The sequence below is a fragment of the Amblyraja radiata genome, chromosome 15 (genome assembly GCF_010909765.2).
Source record: "Amblyraja radiata isolate CabotCenter1 chromosome 15, sAmbRad1.1.pri, whole genome shotgun sequence".
Lineage (NCBI taxonomy): Eukaryota > Metazoa > Chordata > Chondrichthyes > Rajiformes > Rajidae > Amblyraja > Amblyraja radiata.
This window is the reverse complement of record NC_045970.1, coordinates 7,348,851-7,371,712: the sequence shown is the minus strand read 5'-3', so window position 1 is coordinate 7,371,712 and position 22,862 is coordinate 7,348,851. Positions and strand designations below refer to the sequence as shown.

The 22,862-nt window shown below is 45.0% G+C and overlaps 2 protein-coding genes across 2 annotated transcripts in view; one reads left to right on the top strand and one right to left on the bottom strand.

Annotated features, from left to right (window-relative positions):
- rbp4 (retinol binding protein 4) overlaps positions 1-20,108 on the bottom strand; it is a 34,679-nt gene extending 14,571 nt beyond the window's left edge. Inside the window, exon 1 of the mRNA XM_033033584.1 lies at positions 20,072-20,108. The gene's annotated coding sequence lies outside the window, so the exon portion shown is untranslated. The remainder of the gene's footprint in view (positions 1-20,071) is intronic.
- The window catches only part of pde6c (phosphodiesterase 6C), a 36,851-nt gene continuing 32,757 nt past the window's right edge, over positions 18,769-22,862 (top strand). Inside the window, 3 exon segments of the mRNA XM_033034738.1 lie at positions 18,769-18,852; positions 18,854-19,160; positions 19,163-19,254. Of these exon segments, the coding sequence (XP_032890629.1) occupies positions 18,769-18,852; positions 18,854-19,160; positions 19,163-19,254 (483 nt within the window).

Below are 22,862 nucleotides of genomic sequence, written 5' to 3'. Positions count from 1 at the left end.
GCCCGTAAATAACGAACAATTTGATTGACTTAAGCCCATCGCACACTATTTAAAATGGCAAATTCTGCAGTGCTAATGATTCCATTTGACACTCAGCTGCTACAAATTCAAATTAAAGCAAAAATTGTTTTAGAGGTGAGAAAAAACCATGAGTGGAATATATAAGGTGAATGTATAGTCTTTTTCCTGGGATTTATGATTCACGAACTAGAGGGCATTGGTTTAAAGCAGGGCTGTCACCTACTGGTCCCAGCACCGCCCCCCCCTGAGGCACCGCTCACACCTCCCACCCTCACCTCCGGCGGCTCTGTGTCCGTCGGCCACTCTGTTCACACCCCATGGAGTTTTAAACCCAGCCCGGAGCCAGGGGCGGACCAGGTGAGTGGGCGTCGGTGCCGCCTCCGGAGCCACGGGGATGAATCTCGGGCTAAGGCTCCGCTCCGATGCCCCACCCCCCGGGTCACAGGCCCTCACCTCCCCCGGACCCCCAGGTCACAGACCCTCACCTCCCCCGGACCCCAGCTGGACACAGAGCATCTGCGCCGGCCCGCATTCCCGGTGGGAGCGGGGGAAAGAGATGGAAAGGGGGGGGGGGGGGGGAGAGGGAAACGTTCCCCGGACCACCAAGTGTCCGAATGTCCGCTCACTCCGGGTGTTGTCGCCACTTCACTGACACACACCATGGCCGTCCGAAGGGGGGGTGCGTTGGGTGCGACCGCACCCCCCCTTTTTCCCCCCTAAGAAAAAAGTCACCAAAAAAAATAAATAAACGTTTCCACTTTGGAAACGGCCAGTTCTCTGTTCTCCCATCCCTGGGCGGGAGTGACTGAATCTGAACCCAATGGCTGTAACCCCAACACCAGACGCCACAGCGGCGGAGCCCACTCCCCTCGCCTCCCCCCGCCGCAGGGGCCCCAAGCCATCTCCCCCCCACACCACCCATGCTGGGCTAATGCAACCCCCGCTGGGCCCACGCCACCCCTGCAGTCCCCTGCTGGGTCCACGCCACCCTCGCTGACCCCTGCTGGGTCCACGCCACCCCCGCTGGGCCCACGCCACCCACGCTGACCCCCGCTGGGTCCACGCCACCCCCACTGACACCCGCTGGGCCCCCGCCACCCCCACTGGGCCCACACCACCTTCACCACCCCCGCCCGCTGGACCCGCGCCACCTTCATCTTCGCCCCCCCCCGGCAAGAATGAGGGGGGGGATGTGAGAGGGGGAGGGGGAGAGAGCGATGGGAAGGGAGAGGAGAGAGAGAGGGGGAGAGGGAAAGGGGGATTATCTTGAGTGGGATTGCAAAATTAAGGTAGGTTTTAGAGCTATTATATTTTCTCCTCCATATGAATAATATTAAACAATATCAAACAATTGGAACTGCTTTCTGTTCCTTGATAACAATACTGAAAAATATGAATTCCATAGTTTGTGAATAAATATACATTTTAATGTTACATCTATACAGATGTAACATTTCCATTTTGAGATGGGGGGGGGGGGGGGGGGGGGGGGGGAGGGGTTGGGGGCAAATATGCATCAAGCCAATAGCCTAATCGTTAAAGAGTTAAAAGATAGCCTAATCGATAAAGAGCTGAGAAGAGGAATCAGAGCTGCCAAGGAAAGGTACTCTGAGAAGTTGAGGAGCAAGTTCTCAGCTAATGACTCTTCTTCAGTTTGGAAGGGCATGCAAGAAATCTCCAGCTATAAGAGGAAAGCCCCCCGCTCTTTGGACAATCGTCAGCTGACGAACGACCTGAATGTGTTTTACTGCAGGCTTGAAAATCAGAAACGTAACCCTGGTACCCCTCCCCCAACAAACACAGCCAGACCCCAGTCTGCAAAGAATGGACCCTTTCCCACACCTACTTAAGGCAAGACTCCAGTATGAAAAGAGTGGACCCTTTCCCACCGCAACCAACACTTCACACCCACTCACAGCCTGACCTCAGTCTGCAAAGACTGGGCCCTTCTACACCCACCCCACTCCAATCACCACTTCACACCCAATGACTGCACCTCCACAGACACCTCTGTCAAGCTTCTCAAGTTTGTGGATGACACAACCCTGATTGGACTGATCCAGGATGGGGATCTCTGTACTCTTTTCAGTTTGACATCTTTCCTATAACATGGTGCCCAGAACTGAACACAATATTCTAAATGCGGTCTCACCAACATCTTATACAACTGCAGCATGACCTCCCAACTTCTATACTCAATACTCTGACTGATGAAGGCCAAAGTGCCAAAATACTTTTTGACCACCTGATATACCTGCGACACGACCTTCAAGGAACCATGCAACCATCAACCATTCCTCTGCCCACCTGGCTAATTGATCCAGATCCTGCTGCAATCTTTCACAACCATCTTCACTATCTGCAAAACCACTCACATCTGTATCATCAGCAAACTTGCTAATCTTGCCCTGTTCTGTGACGTTTCACAGAGCGCTGGAGTAACTCAGCGGGCCAGGCTGAGTATGGAGGTTGGGAGGTCATGTTGCAGTTGCATAAGAAGTTGGTGATGCCGCATTCAGAGTATTGTATTCAGTTCTGGGCACCATGTTATAGGAAAGATGTCATCAAACTGGAAAGGGTACAGTGAAGATTTATGAGGATGTTGCCAGGACTAGAGGGCCAGAGCTATAGGGAGAGGTTGAGTAGGCTGGGACTCTATTTCATGGAGCACAGGAGGATGAGGGATGATCTAATAGGTGTATAAAATCATGATTTGAATAGATATGGTTGAGTCTTTTGCCCAGAGTAAGTGAATCGAGGAGCAGAGGACAAAAGATTTAATAGGAATCTGTGGGGTATGTTTTTCACACAAAGGTTGGTAGGTGTATGGAACAAGCTGCCAGAGGAGGTAGTTGAGGCAGGGACTATCGCAACATTTAAGAAACAGTTAGACAGGTACATGGATAGGACAGGTTCGGAGGGATATGGATCAAACGTGGGCAGGTGGAACTAGTGCAGATGGGACATGCTGGGCCGAAAGGCCTGTTTCCACACTGTATCACTCTATGGCTCTATCTATCTTTCCCTCTCAAACCCATTCTCCTGCCTTCTCCCCATTACCTCTGACACCCGTATCAATCAAGAATCTATCAATCTCCTCCTGAAAAATGTGCATTGACTTGACCTCCACAGCTGTCTGTGGCTATGAATTCCACAGTTCACCACCCTCTGACTTAAGAAATTCCTGCTCATCTCCTTCCTAAAGGAATGTCGTTTAATTCTGAGACTGTGGCCTCTGGTCCTAGACTCTCCCACTAGTGGAAACATCCTCTCCACATCCACTCCATCCAGGTTTTTACCATGCTGGGACAGACTGCAACAGCTTCACACCATGTCCCAAAGCTTGTGTCCTGTCCTGCATCACCCAAGGCAGCAGAGACATTATAGGAGAGGGCAAGCACCATAACAAAGTAGCTCACGATGGTTTGGGTAACATTCAGGAATGTCTATGCATGTCACATCATGAATATTACTGAAGAACGGTCTTGACCCGAAATATAATCTATACCTTTGTGTACGGAACATTTGCATTTTTCAGCTTGAAATTGTGCAATATGGTGCATACTGTAGCGAGTCTTATAACTTACACTTGAATGCAATATATATGCTTTAAATTGGATTGGAGTGTTTTTGAAAGGGGGGAGGCTGTGCGATCACTGATCACTGGCCTTGGGGGTACCCGGTGAGGGAGTGGAGCAACCGAGTGGGGAGAGGGTGTGGAAGAAGGGTAGGAACCTTTTGAAATTTAATGTATTAAAATCATGTTTTAGTGCACTGTAGAAGTATGATTTCAATGTTTTTTGTATGAAGTATTTTTAAGGTAACTTTTTAAGGGGTAACTTTATCCACACAAAGGGTGATGGGTGTATGGAACAAGCTGCCAGAGGAGGTAGTTGAGGCAGGGACCATCCCAACATTTAAGAAAAAGTTAGACTGATACATGGATAGGACAGGTTTGGAGGTATGGACCAAAAGCAGGTAGCGTAGCTGGGACATGTTGGCGGGTGTGGGCAAGTTGCACCGAAGGGCATGTTTTCACACTGTATCACTCTATGACTACATTATACCTCCACCATGCATGAATGCTTCAAAATCAAGTGATCGAGTTTTATTGCCATATACTCAAGCATAGAAACATAGAAAATAAGTGCAGGAATAGGCCATCGGCCCTTCGAGCCAGCACTGCCATTCAATATGATCATGGCTATTCATCTAAAACCAGTACCTCTTTCCTGTTTTTCCCCCATATCCCTTGATGTCGTTAGCCCCAAGAACTAAATGTAACTCTCTCTTGAAAACATCCAGTGAATTGGCCTGCACTGCCTTCTGTGGCAGAGAATTCCACAGATTCACAACTCTCTGCGTGAAGAAAGTTTGTTCTCATCTCAGTCCTAACTGCCCCCCCTTTTATTCTTAAACTGTGACCCATGGTTCTGAACGTCCCCAACATCGGGAACATTTTTCCTGCAGTTACAGTAAGTGAAAATCTAGCAGGCAAGCAGGATGCTTTCACCAACCACCCCCATTTGAAGTCCACTATCTTCCACCGTATCTACCCAGTGCTTGGTACTTACTTCCAGCAGCCACTGGTTGTCCTCCAGGGTGCACCGAGCCGCAGCCTGATCCATGCCGGTCACCTGGGAAAATTTGACACGAGACTCTCTCTCTCTCCCCCCCTCTCTTCCGCTCTCTCTCCTCTCAAACCCCCTCTCTCTCTCTCCCCCTCTATCTCTCCCCTCCCCCTCTCTTTCCCCTCTCTCTCTCTCCTCTCTCCCTCTGTCTCTCCTCTCACCCCCTCTCTCTCCCTTGTCTCCCCCTCTCACTCTCTCCCCTTCCCTCTCTTCTCTCTCCCCCCCTCTCTCTCTCCCCTCTCTCTTTCCCCCTCTCTTTCCCTTCTCTTTCCCCCTCTCTCCCTCCCACCTTACTCTCCCCCCTCTCTCTTGTCCCCTCTCTCCTCTCTCTCTCCCCCCTCTCCCTCTCTCTCCCCTCTCTTTCCCCTAACTCTCTCCCCCTCGCTTCCCGCCAACCTCTTTCTCCCTCCCTCTCTATCTCCCCCTCTCTCTCCCTCTCCAAACACTCTCCCCTCTCTCTTTCCCCTCTCTCTCTGTCTCTCCTCTCACCTCTCTCTCTTCCCCCCTCTCTCCTCTCTTCCCCATTTCTCCCTCCTACCCCACTCTTCCCCTTGCCCTCTCTCCCTTCTCTTTCTCCTCTGTCTCCATCTCTTTTTCGTTGCCCCCTATCTCTCTTTCCCCCGTTTATCTCTTCCCCCCTCTCCCCCTCTTCCCCCTCTCTCTTTTACCACCCCTCTCTCTTCCCCTTCTCTCTCCCATTCTCTCCTACCCTCTCCTCCCTCTCCACCCCCTCTCTCTCTTCCCTCTTTCTTCCCTCTCACCCCTCTCTTACTTCCACCACTCTCCCACCTCATTCTCCCCCTCTCTCTACCCTACCTCTCTCTCCCCTCTCTCTCCACCCCCTCCCTCTTCTCACTCTCCATTCACTCCCCCCATCTCTCCCCTCTCTCTCCTCTCACCCCCCTCTCTCTCTCCCCACTGTCTCCCTGTCTCATTCCCCTCTCTCTCTCTCCACCTCCCTTTGAGAGTGTCCCTTCGGCCCAGAGACTCTCGCGGCAGCGGCAGCGGTGCAACGTCTCCGACGCATCCGACGCCCGGGACATGCACTGTCCGGAGTGCTCCATGGCCAGAGCTGCAGCGAGCGACACGCCGGTCCCGGCTCCCCGCATCTGTTCCGGCCGCTGGTTCTGCTCCCATCCCTCCCGCAGCCCCGGCTCTCCAACACCCGCGGACCATGCAGTTTATCCGAGTTTTGAAATTTTTGTTGATCACAAAATTGCTCACCACTGAGCGTGAGAAATTTCTGATCAGCGTGAGGGCGTGAGAGTTTGCTTGAGGGCGTGAGTCTCACGCTCAAAGCGTGAGAGTTGGCAGCCATGCATTAGGTTTTTTGTAATCCTGTCATGCCACCTCCCTTTTTGAAAAGCTTCGTACGGGCCTGCACACTCTCACACACAACCTAACACACATTGACTGACACACACACTAGCACACACAAGGTTTAAAGGGATATGGCCCAAATGTGGATAAATGGGACTAGTTTAGATGGGGCATCTTTATCTGAATGAACAAGTTGTGATGAAGGGCCTGTTTCCATGCTGTAAGACTATGACACATTGTAGAAAGGGTGCAATTGCTCTGAAGAGGATCCAAGGCAATTTATGAGGAAGTTGGCATGGCTGGAATTTTTTTTCATTTTGGAAATAGATTTGATAACTGGGATTGCATTCTCTGCAGCAGCGGAGGTGAAGAAATACTTAGTTGAGTTGAATAATATTATGAGAATAGGACCTGGTTCGTTTAACAAAAAGGATAGAAAGGAACTGCAGATGCTGGTTTAAACTGAAGATAGACACAAAAAGCTGGAGTAATTCAGCGGGACAGGCAGCATCTCTGAGGAGAAAGAATGGGCGATGTTTTGGGTCGAGACCTTCAGACTGAAGAGGTTGAAAAACAGCCATATAGATGTAAAACACAATGACTGGAGATGTGTGTTATCAAACCAAGGGCAGAAATCAGAATCATGTGTTCATGTTATTGGCATGACACCATAATAAATATATTTCAGAAAAAATCATTTAATGGGGTGGCACGGTGGAGCACGGTAGAGTTGCTGCCTTACAGCACCACACACCCAGATTTGATCCTGACTACGGGTGCTGTCTGTACAGTATTTGTACATTCTTCCTATGACCACATGGGTTTTCTCCGGATATTCCGGTTTCTCCTACATCCGAAAGAAGTGCAGGTTTGTAGGTTAATTGGCTTCTGTAAATTGTCCCTAGTGTGTAGGGTACAACTGGTGTATGGTAGATTGCTGGTCGGTGTGGACTTGGTGGGCCGAAGGGCCTGTTTCCATATATATGTTTTACATATATATCTTAATTTAATTGAACCATATACTTGGTTGAATATGTGGCATTATTTTTGTCTTGTTTCTATAGTCAAAGGGTAAGATTGATTAATTTATTTGTGCAGAACGGTGATGGACTCCTCGTGCCTTGTTTCTATGCTTATTAGATTAGATTAGATTAGATTATTTAATGACCACACAGTCAAGCTGGTGGAATTCAGGTTCAGTACAGGATGTTACAAGGTAGGCTGATTCCCGTCAAACATAACATAAAACACAACATCATACAATATACAGTACATGCATGGGGAGGATATGTGCTGTTGTCATAGTGTGTTCAGAATTTGGATTGCGTGTGGGTAAAAACTGTTTTTTAATCGAGATGTCTTGGCGGGCAGTGAGCTGTAGCGCCTTCCTGATGGCAGCAGGTGGAAGATGTGGTGAGCTGGGTGGGAGGGATCAGAGATGATTTTCTTCACCCTTGACACGGACCGTTTGTGATGGAGTGATTCTATTGATGGAAGGGGAGTGCTGATGATTTTGGATGCTTTGTTAACTATGCGCTGTAATTTATTACGGGAGTGAGTGTCTAAACTGCTGAACCAGACTGTAATTGATGAAGTGAGCATGCTTTGGATGATGGCTGTGTAGAATCGGATTAGGAGGTGTTTCCTCACTCTAAACTTCTTGATCTGGCGGAGGAAGAAGAGTCTTTGGTTGGCTTTTTTGTAGATGTGATTTGAATTGATTTTCCATTTGAGGTTATTGGTTATGTGAGTGCCAAGAAATTTGAATGAGTCAGTGGTGGATATGGGTTCGCCTGAGATGAGTAGGGGGGTCTTGGGTTGTGCCTTACGTCTGAGATCAATGATGAGTTCGTGTGTTTTTGATGTGTTGAGTAAGAGGTTATTATCTCATACATAGCTGAATGAATTATAATCTGATTTCCATACATGAATATATTAAGTTAATTCATGTGCTGCACCTGTTATAGCCTGGCTCTACTGTCGAATGTAATTAGTTAACCTAAACTTATACCTAATCCACTTTAAAGCATAAATGTTTCATTCAAATGTAAGTTAAAAGACTTGCTACAGTATGCACCAGATTGCACAATTTCAAGTTTAAAAATGCAAAAGCTCCCTAACATGGGAGGGGGGACAACGTAAACACCCCCCCCCTCCCTCCCTCGGTTGATACACTCCCTCAGGGTTGGTCACTGCGCTTCCTTGCAATTTCTCACTCTCAACTCTCACCCAATGTTGGCAGACCTGTTCCTTCCTTCAGCAGGATGACCAAAACTGAACACAATACTGCAAGTGCGAGAATGATTTTTAGGTTTGCAACAAAGTAGGAAATGCCTTCAGTTGTCTGTGACATTTCCTCCATCTCCATTTTCCCTTTTATCCCTCTTCCCCATGAGGTTGTAATTTTTGCATGACTTGCAGGCCCCAAGAATTTTCCTGTGACTTGTTAATCAGAAAATGGTTCTTTTTATCCAGGTTTGAGCAGAACTTCCTGTCCAGCATTGGTTTCATCATGTTAGTATCTCACATGGAGGGTGTACATTTCAAAAACTGCCTGCTCCTCACATGAACTGGCCACAAATGGCCACAGTGCTTACGTTGTTCCTGATCTAATGTCAAATATATCAGTTTCACATTTCCTTTAAACATTGACTTTTTGTGGTATTACCCTAGCTGATCTCTGCAACATCTGCAAATCTGATGATCCTCCAAGAACTCTGTTTCCCTCATTCAGGGGAGGAGAGGGGATCAGGGGCGTCACAATGGGAACCCGTCAGCCATGCCTGCGCAGTTAGGGGCTATGGGTGAGTGGTGGAATATTGCGTTGGGGGAATGGGTTGCGTTGGGGGAATGGGTTGCGTTGGGGAACCAAGCCTCCCGTGTGACTGGGACCCAACGGGTCCCACTTAGTCTAGTTACTTCTTAAAATTATGTAGATGAATGCCCTGACATGCCCTCCCTAAACATTTATCTCTCTCTTTCGCTTACTCCCTACATTAAAAACTAGTTAATGGAGATTTTATCACCTCTCCATATTTCCGTTTACCAGACTTTTTTGACAGATTATACACCTTGATGTCTGTTGGGCATTTTCTGATGTTAAAGATACAATATCAAGTCATTGGTAGACACAAAATGCTGGAGTAACTCAGCGGGACAGGCAGCATCTCTGGAGAGAAGGAATGGTTGACGTTTCGGGTCGAGACCCTTCTTCAAGTCATTTGTTGTTTAGCGAATTAAACAAATGTCAGTCAAAATAATCAGTTGAATTTAATCTGAGGGTGTTGCAGCATTTAGGAGCAATTGGGCTGAAATTGTTGGGATAACATGCAGATACAAGAGACTGCAGATGCTGAAATCTTTAGCAAAAAACAAACTGCTGGAAGAACTCAGTGGGTTATGCAGCATCTGTGGAAGGAAATTAACAGAAAAAAGTTTGGGTGGATAGGTAAATGTAATCTGCGCAATAAACCACATTGCAAACTTTGAAAATATGTGATTTGTAATCACGATCATGAATGAATGAATACTTTATTGACACATGTGACAAGCCACAGTGATATTCGTTGTTTTGCATACTAAAGGTATGTAAAGAGTTGCCACATAAAGGGCACCAACAAAGTTACAAAGTAGCCCACGCCAGATCCTCCTTTGTTCTTTCCCCCTCCATCCTCACGGCGGTTCTCCCACGCCGGGTCCTTCTTTGTTCTCAGCGGCGCATCCTTCGGCCCCCACGTGATCCGCCTTCGACCGCCGGCCTGACCTCGACCGCCTGCGCCCTCAGCGATCACCGACCTCGCAGCCTTTGGCTCTTTACTCAATCTTTACTCAATCTGTCTTGTTTGTCAACCAGTTAAACTATTTATCCCAAGAATCAATCTAGCATTCGTTGCTGCATTTACTTCAAGGCAGGCACATCTTCCCTTCAAAACGGTGTGTAGCATTCCACCAGGAGTCTAACAAAACCAAATTTAATTACTTCCTTACTTGTTTCATTTCAAGCCCATGCAATAAACATCAATAAACATTGTTGCATGCCTAATTATATGCTGTTCCTGCAAATTTACATTCTGCATTTCAGATTCAGATTCAGATTCAGATTCAGATTCAATTTTAATTGTCATTGTCAGTGTATAGTACAGAGACAACGAAATGCATTTAGCATCCCCCTGGAAGAGCGACATAGTCTCCCTGGAAGAGCGACATAGCAAATGATTTGAATAAATAATAATAAGTGATAATAAGTGTCCGGGGGGTGGGGGGGTGATTGGCAGTCACCGAGGTACGTTGTTGAGTAGAGTGACAGCCGCCGGGAAGAAGCTGTTCCTGGACCTGCTGGTTCGGCAACGGAGAGACCTGTAGCGCCTCCCGGATGGTAGGAGGGTAAACAGTCCATGGTTGGGGTGAGAGCAGTCCTTGGCGATGCTGAGCGCCCTCCGCAGACAACGCTTGCTTTGGACAGACTCAATGGAGGGGAGCGAGGAACCGGTGATGCGTTGGGCAATTTTCACCACCCTCTGCAATGCCTTCCGGTCGGAGACAGAGCAGTTGCCATACCATACTGTGATGCAGTTGGTAAGGATGCTCTCGATGGTGCAGCGGTAGAAGTTCACCAGGATCTGAGGAGACAGATGGACCTTCTTCAGTCTCCTCAGGAAGAAGAGATGCTGGTGAGCCTTCTTGATCAGAGTTGAGGTATTGTGGGTCCAAGAGAGGTCATCGGAGATGTTGACTCCCAGGAACCTGAAGCTAGAAACACGTTCCACCTCTCATGAAGCAGCACACAAAAAACAGACATTTTTCTACTCTTTTTGCCAAAGTGAATAACCCCATATATTCACACATCATCAGTAAATATGAATATATGACAATATTTCTAGATCTGTTATTAGCTGGCAGTAAAACGCTGAGGGCTCACTACTGATTTCTGTGGCACCTCATTATCTGAACACAACCCATTTATTCCTAGTCTTCATGTCTGTCCTTTACTGCTATTGGATTTTTAAATTATTGTTAGGCACATTGAAATACAGTGATTTTGAGTGTGTGTGATTTCCAGGTAAATCCAAGGTTTCAGAGTTTCAAAGATCTTTTACTGTCACGTGTACCAATTAAGGTACAGTGATATTCGAATTACCATACAGTCATACTAAAAAAAAGCACCAAGACACACAACTACATAAAAGTTAACATAAACATCCACCACAGCGGATTCCCCACATTCCTCACTGTGATGGAAGTCAATAAAGTCTAATCTTCTTCTCTCTTTATTCTCCCGCGTCAGGGCAGTCCAACCATCCGTCGGGGCCTATGAAGCTCCTGCGGCTTGGAGCTCCCGAAGTCGGTCTCCAGCAGAGGCCGCCAGCTCCTCGATGTTAGGCCGCGGTGCGGACAGAGATACGATACGGAAAAGAATCGCATCTCCATCGAGGTAAGAAATTAAAAAAAGTCCCCACTCACCTTCTGAAGCCAACTAGCACCCCAGTGTCTAAGTAAAGCACGTTAGTATGCCTTAATGTTGGGGTGGCTTTAACATCTACTATCGTGAAGTGTTTTGAGAGACTGGTCATGGCACACGTCCACTCCAGCCTCCCAGACAACATTGATCTACTGCAATGTGTCTTCTGCCACAACAGATCCATGGCAGACACCATCTCACTGGCCCTACACGTTTCTACGGAAAATCTGGATAAAAAGGATGGCACGGTGGGGCAGCGGTAGAGTTGCTGCCTTCGAGCGCTTTCAGCGCCAGAGACCCGGGTTTGATCCTGACTATGGGTGCTGTCTGTATGGAGTTTGTCCATTCTCCCCGCGACAGCGTGGGTTTTCTTCACGATCTTCAGTTTTCTCCCACATTCCAAAGAAGTGCAGGTTTGTAGGTTAATTGGGTTTGTATAAATGTAAATTGTTTCCAGTGTGTGTAGGATTGTGTGGGGATCGCTGGTCAGTGCGGACTTGGTATGCTGAAGAGCCTGTTTCCGCGCTGTATCTCTAAACGAAACAAAACTAAACAAAAAACAAACACTTATCCCAGACTCCTATTTATTGACTATAGCTCTGCCTTTAACACTAATAACAACCAAACTCATCTCCAAACTCCCAGACATAGGTTCCACTACCTCCCTCTGCAACTGGATCCTTGACTTCCTGACCCAAACACCGCAATCTGTTAGAATGGGCAACAAAATATCCTCCACTCCAATTCTCAACACCAGGGTCCTAGATCCTAACCTGTATCTGCGTCAATATGTCACCTACATCATTCATGCACTGTACCTTTAAATCATGGGCACTTTGATTTTAAGCTTGTCAGTTCTGGATTCCTTTATTAAAGCAAATAGTTTTATTCTATTGATTTATTACTTTGTAATATCACTAAAGTAGTTTAAACTATTGTTGTTATATTACCGTCTAAACCTACTAAATTCAAGAATCTGCAAGCTATGTTTATTTGAGCTGCTCACACAATTGAACCCTATGAGCCCAGTGCAATTGCACTCTGGCTGTTCAAGGCCAATTGTTGGCATTAGTCCATTTTAAAGGATAACTGAGGATGGACTTTAGCAAATACAAAAATAACCAAGAATCATAACATTCTAAAGCCCAGAGGTCCAATTGATGTTTACACCAAAACCAGCTGTATGAAAATGATATCCAACCTTACCTACTTATGTTTTTACCATTTATGTTTTAAAATCTCAATACATCTCTCTTTGAAAAGCAATCATTGATTCATTTTGAAGTTTAAAGTTTTAATTTAGATTTTAGTGGAGACTTTTTTAATTTCCTACTGAGCCTCCGTGCAAATTAAAATCTACTTTTCCCTTAATCCTTGAGGTCGGTAATCAATCTTCCTCAAAATGTCCTTGAATGTTTAAGATTATTTACTGCTCTTGTAAACTCTTTTGAAGATAATTTGCTGATCCTCAGTTATCTCCCTAATGATTCTCCTCGCTCGGGTCATCCTTATGGTCTACCTTAATTTTTCTGAAGGTTTTGGATGCGATAAAAGCCTTTCCACTAATATTTTGGTTAGACACATATGCACAGTCTGTCTTAGAGTATTGCTTTGATGACATCCTACTCAAAGGATATTAGACATTATCTGAAGAAGGTATTATCAGTCTGAAGAAAAGTTCTGATCTGAAACATCACCTATCCACCTTCTCCACAGATGCTGCCTGATCCACTGAGTTACTCCAGCACTTGGTGTTTTGCTCAAGATTCTAGCATCCACTGTTCCTTGTATCTCCATGAGGTATTATCTGTTGACTATTTTATGACACGAACACCAATTCCCACAAAACAAGGACTGTCCCTTGTTGTTAATGTCTGCTAGGCGAGACGCATCATCAAATAAGTGGAAAAAAGAATACTTTTTACTTTTATTTTTTTTTAATTTTATTTATTAGAAGTAGTGTACATTACAATAATATAAGCCAACAATAACATAATACATTTCCGGTACCACTTCATATTTTAAACTTTAAAAAGAAGAAAAGTAAAGAGAGTTAAATAGGATAGTGTGTGAAAGAGTGATCAAAAGAGACCCTTTGAAACAAAAAATTAGAAGAAGAGCCATAGAAAAAGAAAAAGAGAAAAAGAAAACAGAAGATATATTAAAAGTAATAAAAAGAGATAAAATGGATATACCAACTTCGTATTTTTACTCACCAGGTCCTGAAACCGTTTATTTTCAGAATTGTGTTGCACCTTATAATTGTAGTAAGTCGATAAATGGAGACCAAATCGTTTGGAAATGGTCTGGTTTGCCTGCTAGAAGGAATCTCATATCTTCCAGGTGTAGCATTTCGGACATATTTGAAATCCACATATTTATTGTTGGTGTTGGGGCGTTTTTCCAGAATTTAAGTGTAGATGGTTTATGCATGCAACCAATAATATAACTACCTCAGTACCACTAACCACGCCTTAGTTATCAAGTATAATAACACTCTCTCTCCCTATCTCTCGCTCTCTCCAGCACGGTGACAGACTGCGTACAGTTAGTGCTGGATCATGTTTAATCTGTGTGTTTATTAAAGCGTTAAAGTAAAGTTACAAGTGTGTCAGATTCACTTCTTTACATTAAGTATGAGGTTTTTTCCCATTATTAAACCGTAATTAAGTAGGCTCTTTTGGGACACAGCTCAGGGCTGCCTCCTTTGTTCCAAAAATAATCAATTCTGTGTTCGGTTTCAGTTTTATTTTAAATAATTTTGGACTGGATTGGATAGTAATGGAGAGAGAGGATTTCTCCCCTTTTAATATAGGAGCGATCCTCCTCTCACCAATAAAACTGATTAATACAAAATACAATAAAAATCCAATTATTCATAGTACAATTAGAATTTGGAAACAAATAAAATTAACCTTAAAATTAAGAAATCTATCACTTCTCTCTCTAATAGTTAATAATCCATCGTTTAAACCATCTATTATAGATAAATCATTTATACACTGGGAAAGAATAGGAATTAAAACGTTTGGAGACATGTATGAAACTGGAAATTTACTATCATTCCAACAACTACAACTTAAATACAATTTGAGAAATAATCAATATTTTAAATATTTTCAAATATGTGACTATTTGAAAAAATATACACAAGATTATCATAACTTGCCTCCAGATTTATTGGACGAAGCAATGAATACAAAGGCGAAATCAGCTCATTTAATATCATACTTGTATAACATCATCTTAAATATAGAAATACCACCATCCGATAGAATTAGAAGAGACTGGGAACAAGAACTAGCTATAAAAATCTCGAAAGAGAGGTGGGATAAACATTTGCTATATGTGCATAAATGCTCGATTAATGTAAGACATATTCTAATTCAATTTAAAATCTTACATAGACTATATTACTCACAAACTAAAATAAGTAAACTTTTTCCAAATGTCTCCCCCATCTGTGATAAATGTCTATATAAAGAAACAACTATAGCACATTCCTTTGTTTTTTGGATAAAAATCCAAAAATTTTGGATTTTTATTACTAAAGGTTCATTCATGTGAAATGTTTCTTCCATAATTTAACATATGATGGTCATTTTTTAACATAAACAATTATACTGTGATTAAGTTAATTAAATAATAAGAACAGAAGTATGCATTTGGCCCATCAAGTTTACTCCGCCATTCAATCATGGCTGATCTCTCTCTCCCTCTCACCGCCATTCTCCTGCCTTCCCCCATAACCCTTGACACCCCTACCAATCAAGTATCCACCAATCTCCATATTAAAAATACCCATTGACTTGGCCTCCACAGTTGTCTGTGGCAATGAATTCCCCAGATTCACCTCCCTCCGCTAGATAGACTAAACCGTACAATGTTATGTTCCAGTCTTCCACCTTCCAGTCCTCTGGAACTTTGCCTGGGCCTCTCGATACTGGAGATGTGGTTTCAAGTCTGGGACCTTACTTCAAGTACTTTCTCTCTCTCTCTTTCGCACAAAGTGGCTAAATAGTGTACAAAACTAGGTAGAAAATTCAGGGAAAGTGTTATATATGGAAAGATTAGCGCAGCCATGCTCAAACATCATAAGCATTAACTTCATGCATATCTGCCATCGGGAAGAAGGTACAGGAGCCTGAAAACTACGATTCTGGTACAGGAACAGCTTCTTCCCTACTGCCATCAGGCTGTTAAACACCACAACAAATAAGCTCTGAACTATATAGATTTGTTTCTTATGTGTGTATTTATATATATGTGCGTGTGTGTGTGTGAGTATATGTGCACACACTTAACCTTTTTCTGGTTTATTACATTGTTTACAGTGTAAGAAGGGTCTCGACCCAAAACATCACCCATTCCTTCTCTCCAGAGATGCTGCCTGTCCCGCTGAGTTACTCCAGCTTTTTGTGTCTACCTTCGGTGTAAACCAGCATCTGCAGTTCCTTCCTGACCATAAAGTGTTTACATATTTTATGCTGCTATGAGAATGTCATTGTTCTATCTGTGACATGTGTGACAATAAAACATTCTTAACTCTCTCCAATGTATTCCTACTGGGACCCCATGAGTGGCCTTCGATCATGTGGCTATTGACAATCTGCCCTCACTGCTGTTTGGGCGCGGTGGGAGAGATTGCGTTCTCTGGAGGTATTTGGATTAATTTGAGAAACTGTGCTCTGCAATTGTGCCACCTAACACCGTGCTGGTGGTATTTTTTAACCCGATGATTTCTGACAGATCTCAACAGAAGGGAGGCGCCAAGCAATACTTATAGATAGATAGATACATTTATTTGTCACATGTACCAAATGGTGCAGTGAAATGTGTGGTCGCCATATGAATAATGAAGAGCATAGAACACGATAGTCTTTAACACAGACATCCCCACACAGCGGGATCAAAGTTTCCCACTGTGAGGGAAGGCTCTAAAATTCAGTCATCCTCCTCTGTTGTCCTCCCGTGGTCGGGGGCTGTCACCGCTATGGGTGGCCCGATGTTCAGGCCCGCTCGCCAGGGTGATGGAAGTCCGACGTCGGGACTGGAGGATATCCTCCGCGGCTTAGACATCCGAACACGGCCACCTCCTACAGGAGTCCGCGGCTCCTGATGTCCACAGGCCGTGCCGGGCGGAGATTCAATGCTGGCGGCCCTCAGCAAAGGGTCCCAGGTCTCCACGATGTTGAAGTCAGCACTGCCCGCGCTGGAAGCTCTGCAGACCACAGCACCATGATGTTGAAGCAGCAGGCCCAACACTCTGGAGCTTCCACGGCGATCCAGGTAAGGCATCACCCGCTCCGTGGTGAATCCAGTGCTACGCCGCTGCTGCTGGAGCTCTGGTCCGGGTCCCCGACAGGAAAGGCCGCGCCAATCCAGTTGGTAGGCCGCGAGGAGGGGGGCGAGGCCGCGACTCGGAGAATAGACGACAGATGGCACAATGGGCTAAATGTTCGGCTGGCGACCGGAAGGTAGCCGGTTCGAATCCCGCTTGGAGTGCATACTGTCGTTGTGTCCTTGGGCAAGACACTTCACCCACCTTTGCCTGTGTGTGAATGTGTGTGAGTGATTGGTGGTGGTCGGAGGGGCCGTAGGCGCAGATTGGCAGCCACGCTTCCGTCAGTCTGCCCCAGGGCAGCTGTGGCTACAGAAGTAACTTACCACCACCGAGTGTGACTGAGGAGTGAATGAATAATGCGATGTAAAGCGCCTTGAGTATTAGAAAGGCGCTATATAAATCCCATCCATTATTATTATTATAATAGTCGCGCCCTCGCCAGGCAGTGACTGGGAACCAGTTTCCCCCTTACCCTACCCCCCTCCCCCACATAGAAACGTTAAAGAAACTAAAGAAACATACTTTTAAAACTAACTAAAAATTAAAAAAGATAAAACAACAAACAGACTGTAGGCAGAAGCTGCCTTCAGTGCGGCGCCCCTAGTGGCCTAGTTAAAGTTCCATTCATTTTCGACGATTGCTTAAATTCGAAAAGCATTTTAAGGGCCTGTCCCACTTGGGCGTCATTTGCACGATATTTACGTGACATCCTAAAAATTGGTTGGCATTTTGGAATGTTCAAAATCCTCGCGGTATCCCTTGAGCACGCTGACGTACTGACGGCGTACGTGTAGCGCGTGGTGACGCATGGTTACGCACGGTGACGCACGAACATTGCCTATGCTAATTTATTATGCATCACCATGCGTCAACGTCCGTAACCATGCGTCGCCGCGTACGCCATCGCGCTCCATTAGAGCGCCGCACCATGTGATCACCCGGGTATAAAGAGCCGAGTTTTTAAACATTTTCACTGGGAAAATCCTTGCCACGGAGATCGGACTGAAATAACAGTACAGTATGAACAACATCTCAATGGCTCCCAAAAGAAGCAGGGCCCTCAAGAGCAAAGCTCGCGACTATCGTACTGATAGACGATTTTTGCGCGACTGTCGCACGTCAGTCACTGCTGGCCTGTCGCGTAAATGACACGCAAATCTTATCTCCGGGGGGGGGGGGAAAAACAACCCTGTTGATCGGATTGCGGGAAATTACAGGAAGCAACGAGGAATTATCTCTTTCAGCATCTCCACGAGCAGCCGACTCAATTCACCGACGCTAGGTTGTAGACTTCACAGCGAACGTGTTTCACTTGGTCAACCATGTACTGCCATATACATCATGTACGTGAGAACAGTACTTTGAAAACGCAATCGATCACATTTGTCGATGGGCGAACAGCATTTGACTGATTATACCAAGACTGTAGAGCTAGATAAATAGAGCAACCCAGCCTACACTTAGGAGATACAAGGAATTGCAGATAGATACAAAATGCTGGAATAACTCAGGCAGCATCTCTGGAGAGAAAGCATGGGGTGATGTTTCGGGTCGAGACCCTTCTTCAGATGCTGGTTCATGAAAAAAAGACAGTGCTGGAGTAACTCAGTGGGTCAGGCAGCATCTCTGGAGAAGTGGATAGGTGAAGAAGGGTACCCATCCAAAATGTCACCAATCCATCTTTCCCAGAGATGCTGCCTGACCCGCTGAGTTACTCCAGCATTCTGTGTCTTTCTTTCAGCCTCGTGACGTTATGTTTAGCAGGGTCCCAGAGTATGCAACAAACCGCTCAGTCTTTGCCTGCTGTCTACCTTCCAAAGATTGTGGCAGCTTCGGAAAGAGTGGGTCAGAACTGTCCAGACAAGGGATGCCCCCCAGCTCCAATGCACACAGACCGCCGCAGCCAAGGGCACTGCTCACATCTCATCCTCACCACCCCCTCCCCCCTTCCTTCAGTGATGCGAATCTAAAACAAAGAAGGAATTGGAGCAAACATGGGCAACATTAGCAAGGAAGCAGTCGAACAATATTTGGAGAACAACCCACAGTTTGCCAAATAATATTTTGACAGGAAGCTCACTCAGGCCAGAGTCAATCAGTGCAATCTTCAACAGCACCAAGGTAGAGCTGAAGGATGGGGCTTTCTTCAAGGACCTGTGCAAGTTGGAGGAGTCGGACATTGTGTTTGAGCTGGTCAAAGAGATGCAGGACCTCTCCGACGTTGACAAGCAGATGCATACGATTCTGCGAAGGATTGTGACCCTGGTCAACGCAGCCAGAGGCAGCATGTTCATGTTCATATTCAGGTCGAGGAATGGCTGCGCTGAACTGGCTACAAGACATTTTAATGTGACTAAGAACTACAGTTTGGAAAGTAATCTTGTGGCTCACAGGCCGAGATAGTTTCCCCAATGGATATGGGGATAGTGGGATGGATGGCACACACATAGAGGGTGCAGAACATTGCTGATGTTAAAAAGGTGAGTGAGTTATTTAAATATCTTACCTTCAATGACATTTAACTATATTTCAACGCAATTCAAAATGAATAATGAACCAATTTGAATATAGATTTCTGCAATCAGTTTTCTTGAAGCAGTTATTGTTTCAGGTGTGTAGGAAGGAACTGGTTTAAATCGATGTTAGATACAAAAAGCTGGAGTGGGTCAGAGAGCATCTCTGGAGAAAAGGAAGGGTCTGAAGAAGGGTCTCGTCCTGAAACATCACCTATTCCTTCTCTCCAGAAATGCTGTCTGACCCGCTGAGTTACTCCAGCATTTTGGGTCTATCTTTGGTTTAAACCAGCATCTGCAGTTCCGTCCCACACAGCTGATGTTTCACAGAAACAAAGAAAACATAGAAAATAGGTGCAGGGGAGGCCATTCGGCCTTTCGAGCCAGCACCGCCATTCACTGTGATCATGGCTGATCATCCCCAATCAATAACCCGTGCCTGCCTTCTCCCCATATCCCTTGATTCCACTAGCCCCTAGAGCTCTATCTATAGAGTTTCAGGTCAGATCCAGTCTGAAGAAGGATCTTGACCCAAACGTCACCACTTCCTTTTCTCCAGAAATGCTGTCTATCCCGCTGAGTTACTCCAGCAATTTGTCTAAAGAGTCTTTCATACACTTACACATAAATATTGCAGGAAATGTAAGTCTACATATAGAAATTTCTTTAAAATAATGAACTGCATGGAGCCTTTGAGTAAGTTTGGAAAGCAGGATGGGATTCGACCAACGTGTAGAGTGGAACTGGGGAGAAATCCTAACACGACTTCAGTTCATACGGTTTGTTTAAGAAGGAACTGCAGATGCCGGAAAATCGAAGGTAGACTAAAATGCTGGAGAAACTCAGCGAGTGAGGCAGCATCTATGGATCCATGGAAACTCAGCTCCATAGATGCTGCCTCACCCGCTGAGTTTCTCCAGCACTTTTGTCTACCTTCAGTTCATACAGTATCTGCTGAACGGGGCACTGTTAACATTTCACCCCCTTTTGCTTCAACGATTCGAATGTAAAAGAATGGGGGGGATAGGACAACTGGTCGGGGATGTTAGCAAGGAAGTGTTATCAGAGTGGTAGGTTAAAGGACTACCCTGCAGGGGGTGGGGAACAATTCATAGACAAAATTCCAAGCCTTAGAATCTGTGTAGCTGAAATCAACAGTGATTTGCAGAAACTGAAAATGTGGAGCAGGCCAAGATTAAAGGATATAAAAGTCTTGGAGGGAGTTACAGAGTAATGGTAATATTTAATCAGTTCTAAATCCAAATTGGTAAATATTGAAAATATTCAGCTGGCCAGTCAGCTGTTAAGAAGAGAAAAGAAAGTTGATATTTCAGATCAACGATCTTCATTTCTTCTCATGAAAGGCACTGATCTTCAAGTCTATTGTATTGTCTTAACCACAAATAGGGTGAGGTACATGTGCAAAGAAAATCCTGTATGCCGTAGCATCACAGACTTGAAATTCTACATACAATTATCATAAATTACATATTCTAAATGAGAGCGAAAAGAAAGTGCACAAAAAATCAAGACATCGCATTACTATTGTTTATCCCTGCACAGATACTGTCTGATCTGCTGACAATTTCTAGCATTCTCTGTTTTAACGTCAGATTTCCAGAAACTGTGATGTTATTATGCTTTTTAAAAATATATATTTTTGTGTCGACACAGTCACTCCATGTGTTACGTGTGTGTAAATATATGAATGATATAGGATTGAGGGGAAAATGTCCACATCAAGACTGCTTAGGGCCATTATAAAAACATGTTGTGTGTGTGAGTCCTATTGTAGATGTGGATCCTATTTGATCCAATGCACTGGAGAGGGTGCAGAGGCAATTCACAGGATGGGACTTTTTAGTTATGAGGAGAGGCTAAATTTATTGGGTTGGACTTCCTTAAAGGAGAGGAGGCAGAGGTTTACAAAACTGTGGGATAGAATTGGAAAACAGCAGGTAACTTTGCCCCAAGGCTTAGATATCTAAATATATATCTAATACATTTTGAGGAGATTTGAGGAACAAGTTTTTCACCCAGAGTACCGGGTGAAATGTTTCAAATCAATGCCATATGGCACAGTGGCGCTGGGGTAGAGTTGCTGCCTTTCAACTCCAGAGTCCCAGGTTCGATCCTGACCATGGGTGCTGTCTGTACAGAGTTTGTACGTTCTTCCCGTGACCAGAGTGGGTTTACTCCGGGTGCTCTGGTTTCCTCCCACATTCCAAAGACATGCAGGTGTATAGGTTAATTGGCTTGGGTAAACATTGTAAATTGTCCCTGGTGTGTAGGATGGTGCTGGTGTGTGGGGATAGCAGGCCAGTGCGGACTTGGTGGGCCGAAGGGCCTGTTTCCGGGCTATATCTCTAAAATAAACTAAACCCATTGACTGTGTAGGAAAGAATTGCAGACGCTGGTTTAAATTGAAGGTAGACACTCAGCGGGTCAGGCAGCAACTCTGGAGGGAAGGAATGGGTGACGTTTCGGGTCGAGACCCTTCTTCAGTCTGAAGAAGGTCTATCTTTGGTTTAAATCAGCATCTGCACTTCCTTCTTCAGACTAAACCGATTGCCTGACTGGGTGGAGGAGGCATGTACTCTCCCAATGTTTCAACAAGTATCCAGAGAGCATTGAGTCATCAAATTAGAAGTCTATAGACAATATTCTGGTAAATAGGATTAGTAGAGAAGGCTACGTGATGGCTGGTATAACAGGGTGGGCAGAACGACTTGCTTCTGTGATACATACATAACATTGTGCATTGTGTATCTGAAGATAGACACAAAAAACTGGTGTAACTCAGCAGTTCAGGCAGCATCTCTGGAAAAAAGGAATAGGTGATATTTCCGGTCGAGACCCTTCTTCAGTCTGAAGAAGGTCGATCTTTGGTTTAAACCAGCATCTGCAGTTCCTTCCTAAATATTATGTATGTAAATTTAATATGCGTGCATGTTTATTTAGATCCAAGCATGGTATGTGCTTGATTAAATAAATGTTAATTCCTGATAATTAATGCATTTATGAGTAGATGGACTGAATATACTTTGAATTTGTTAACTCAGTTTGTTAACGTGTTATTACGTCAATCTCTACAGCTATTGACACAACTGCTTGCTAAATCATGCCAATGATGGATAATCCATGTGTAATCATTAGATTGATTGGGGTGGGAGAACAAAAGGGATGACGGGGTTGTGCATTTTTCAGGAGTGGTCTTATCTGTGCAGGTTGTGTTGTCATAAGCTTGGAATGTCTGGAGTAGTTTCCCTTCTGGGAACTCGCTAGCAGCAGAAACCTTTGAGTTTCTGCACATCTTGGTATCCCCAAGCCTGATAAATCACAGTGTAAACTGGGACAAAACGGGGAAAATGGACAGGTTTTTGAAGAAGGGTTTCGGCCCCAAACGTTGCCTATTTCCTTCGCTCCATAGATGCTGCTGCACCCGCTGAGTTTCTCCAGCATTTTTGTGTACCTCAGATTTTTGAATTGTCTGCCTAATATATATATCAGACTTCAAATGATATTTGTGGAGAGGAAAATGGAATGAGGTGTAGTAGGCTCCAGAGACCATTGAA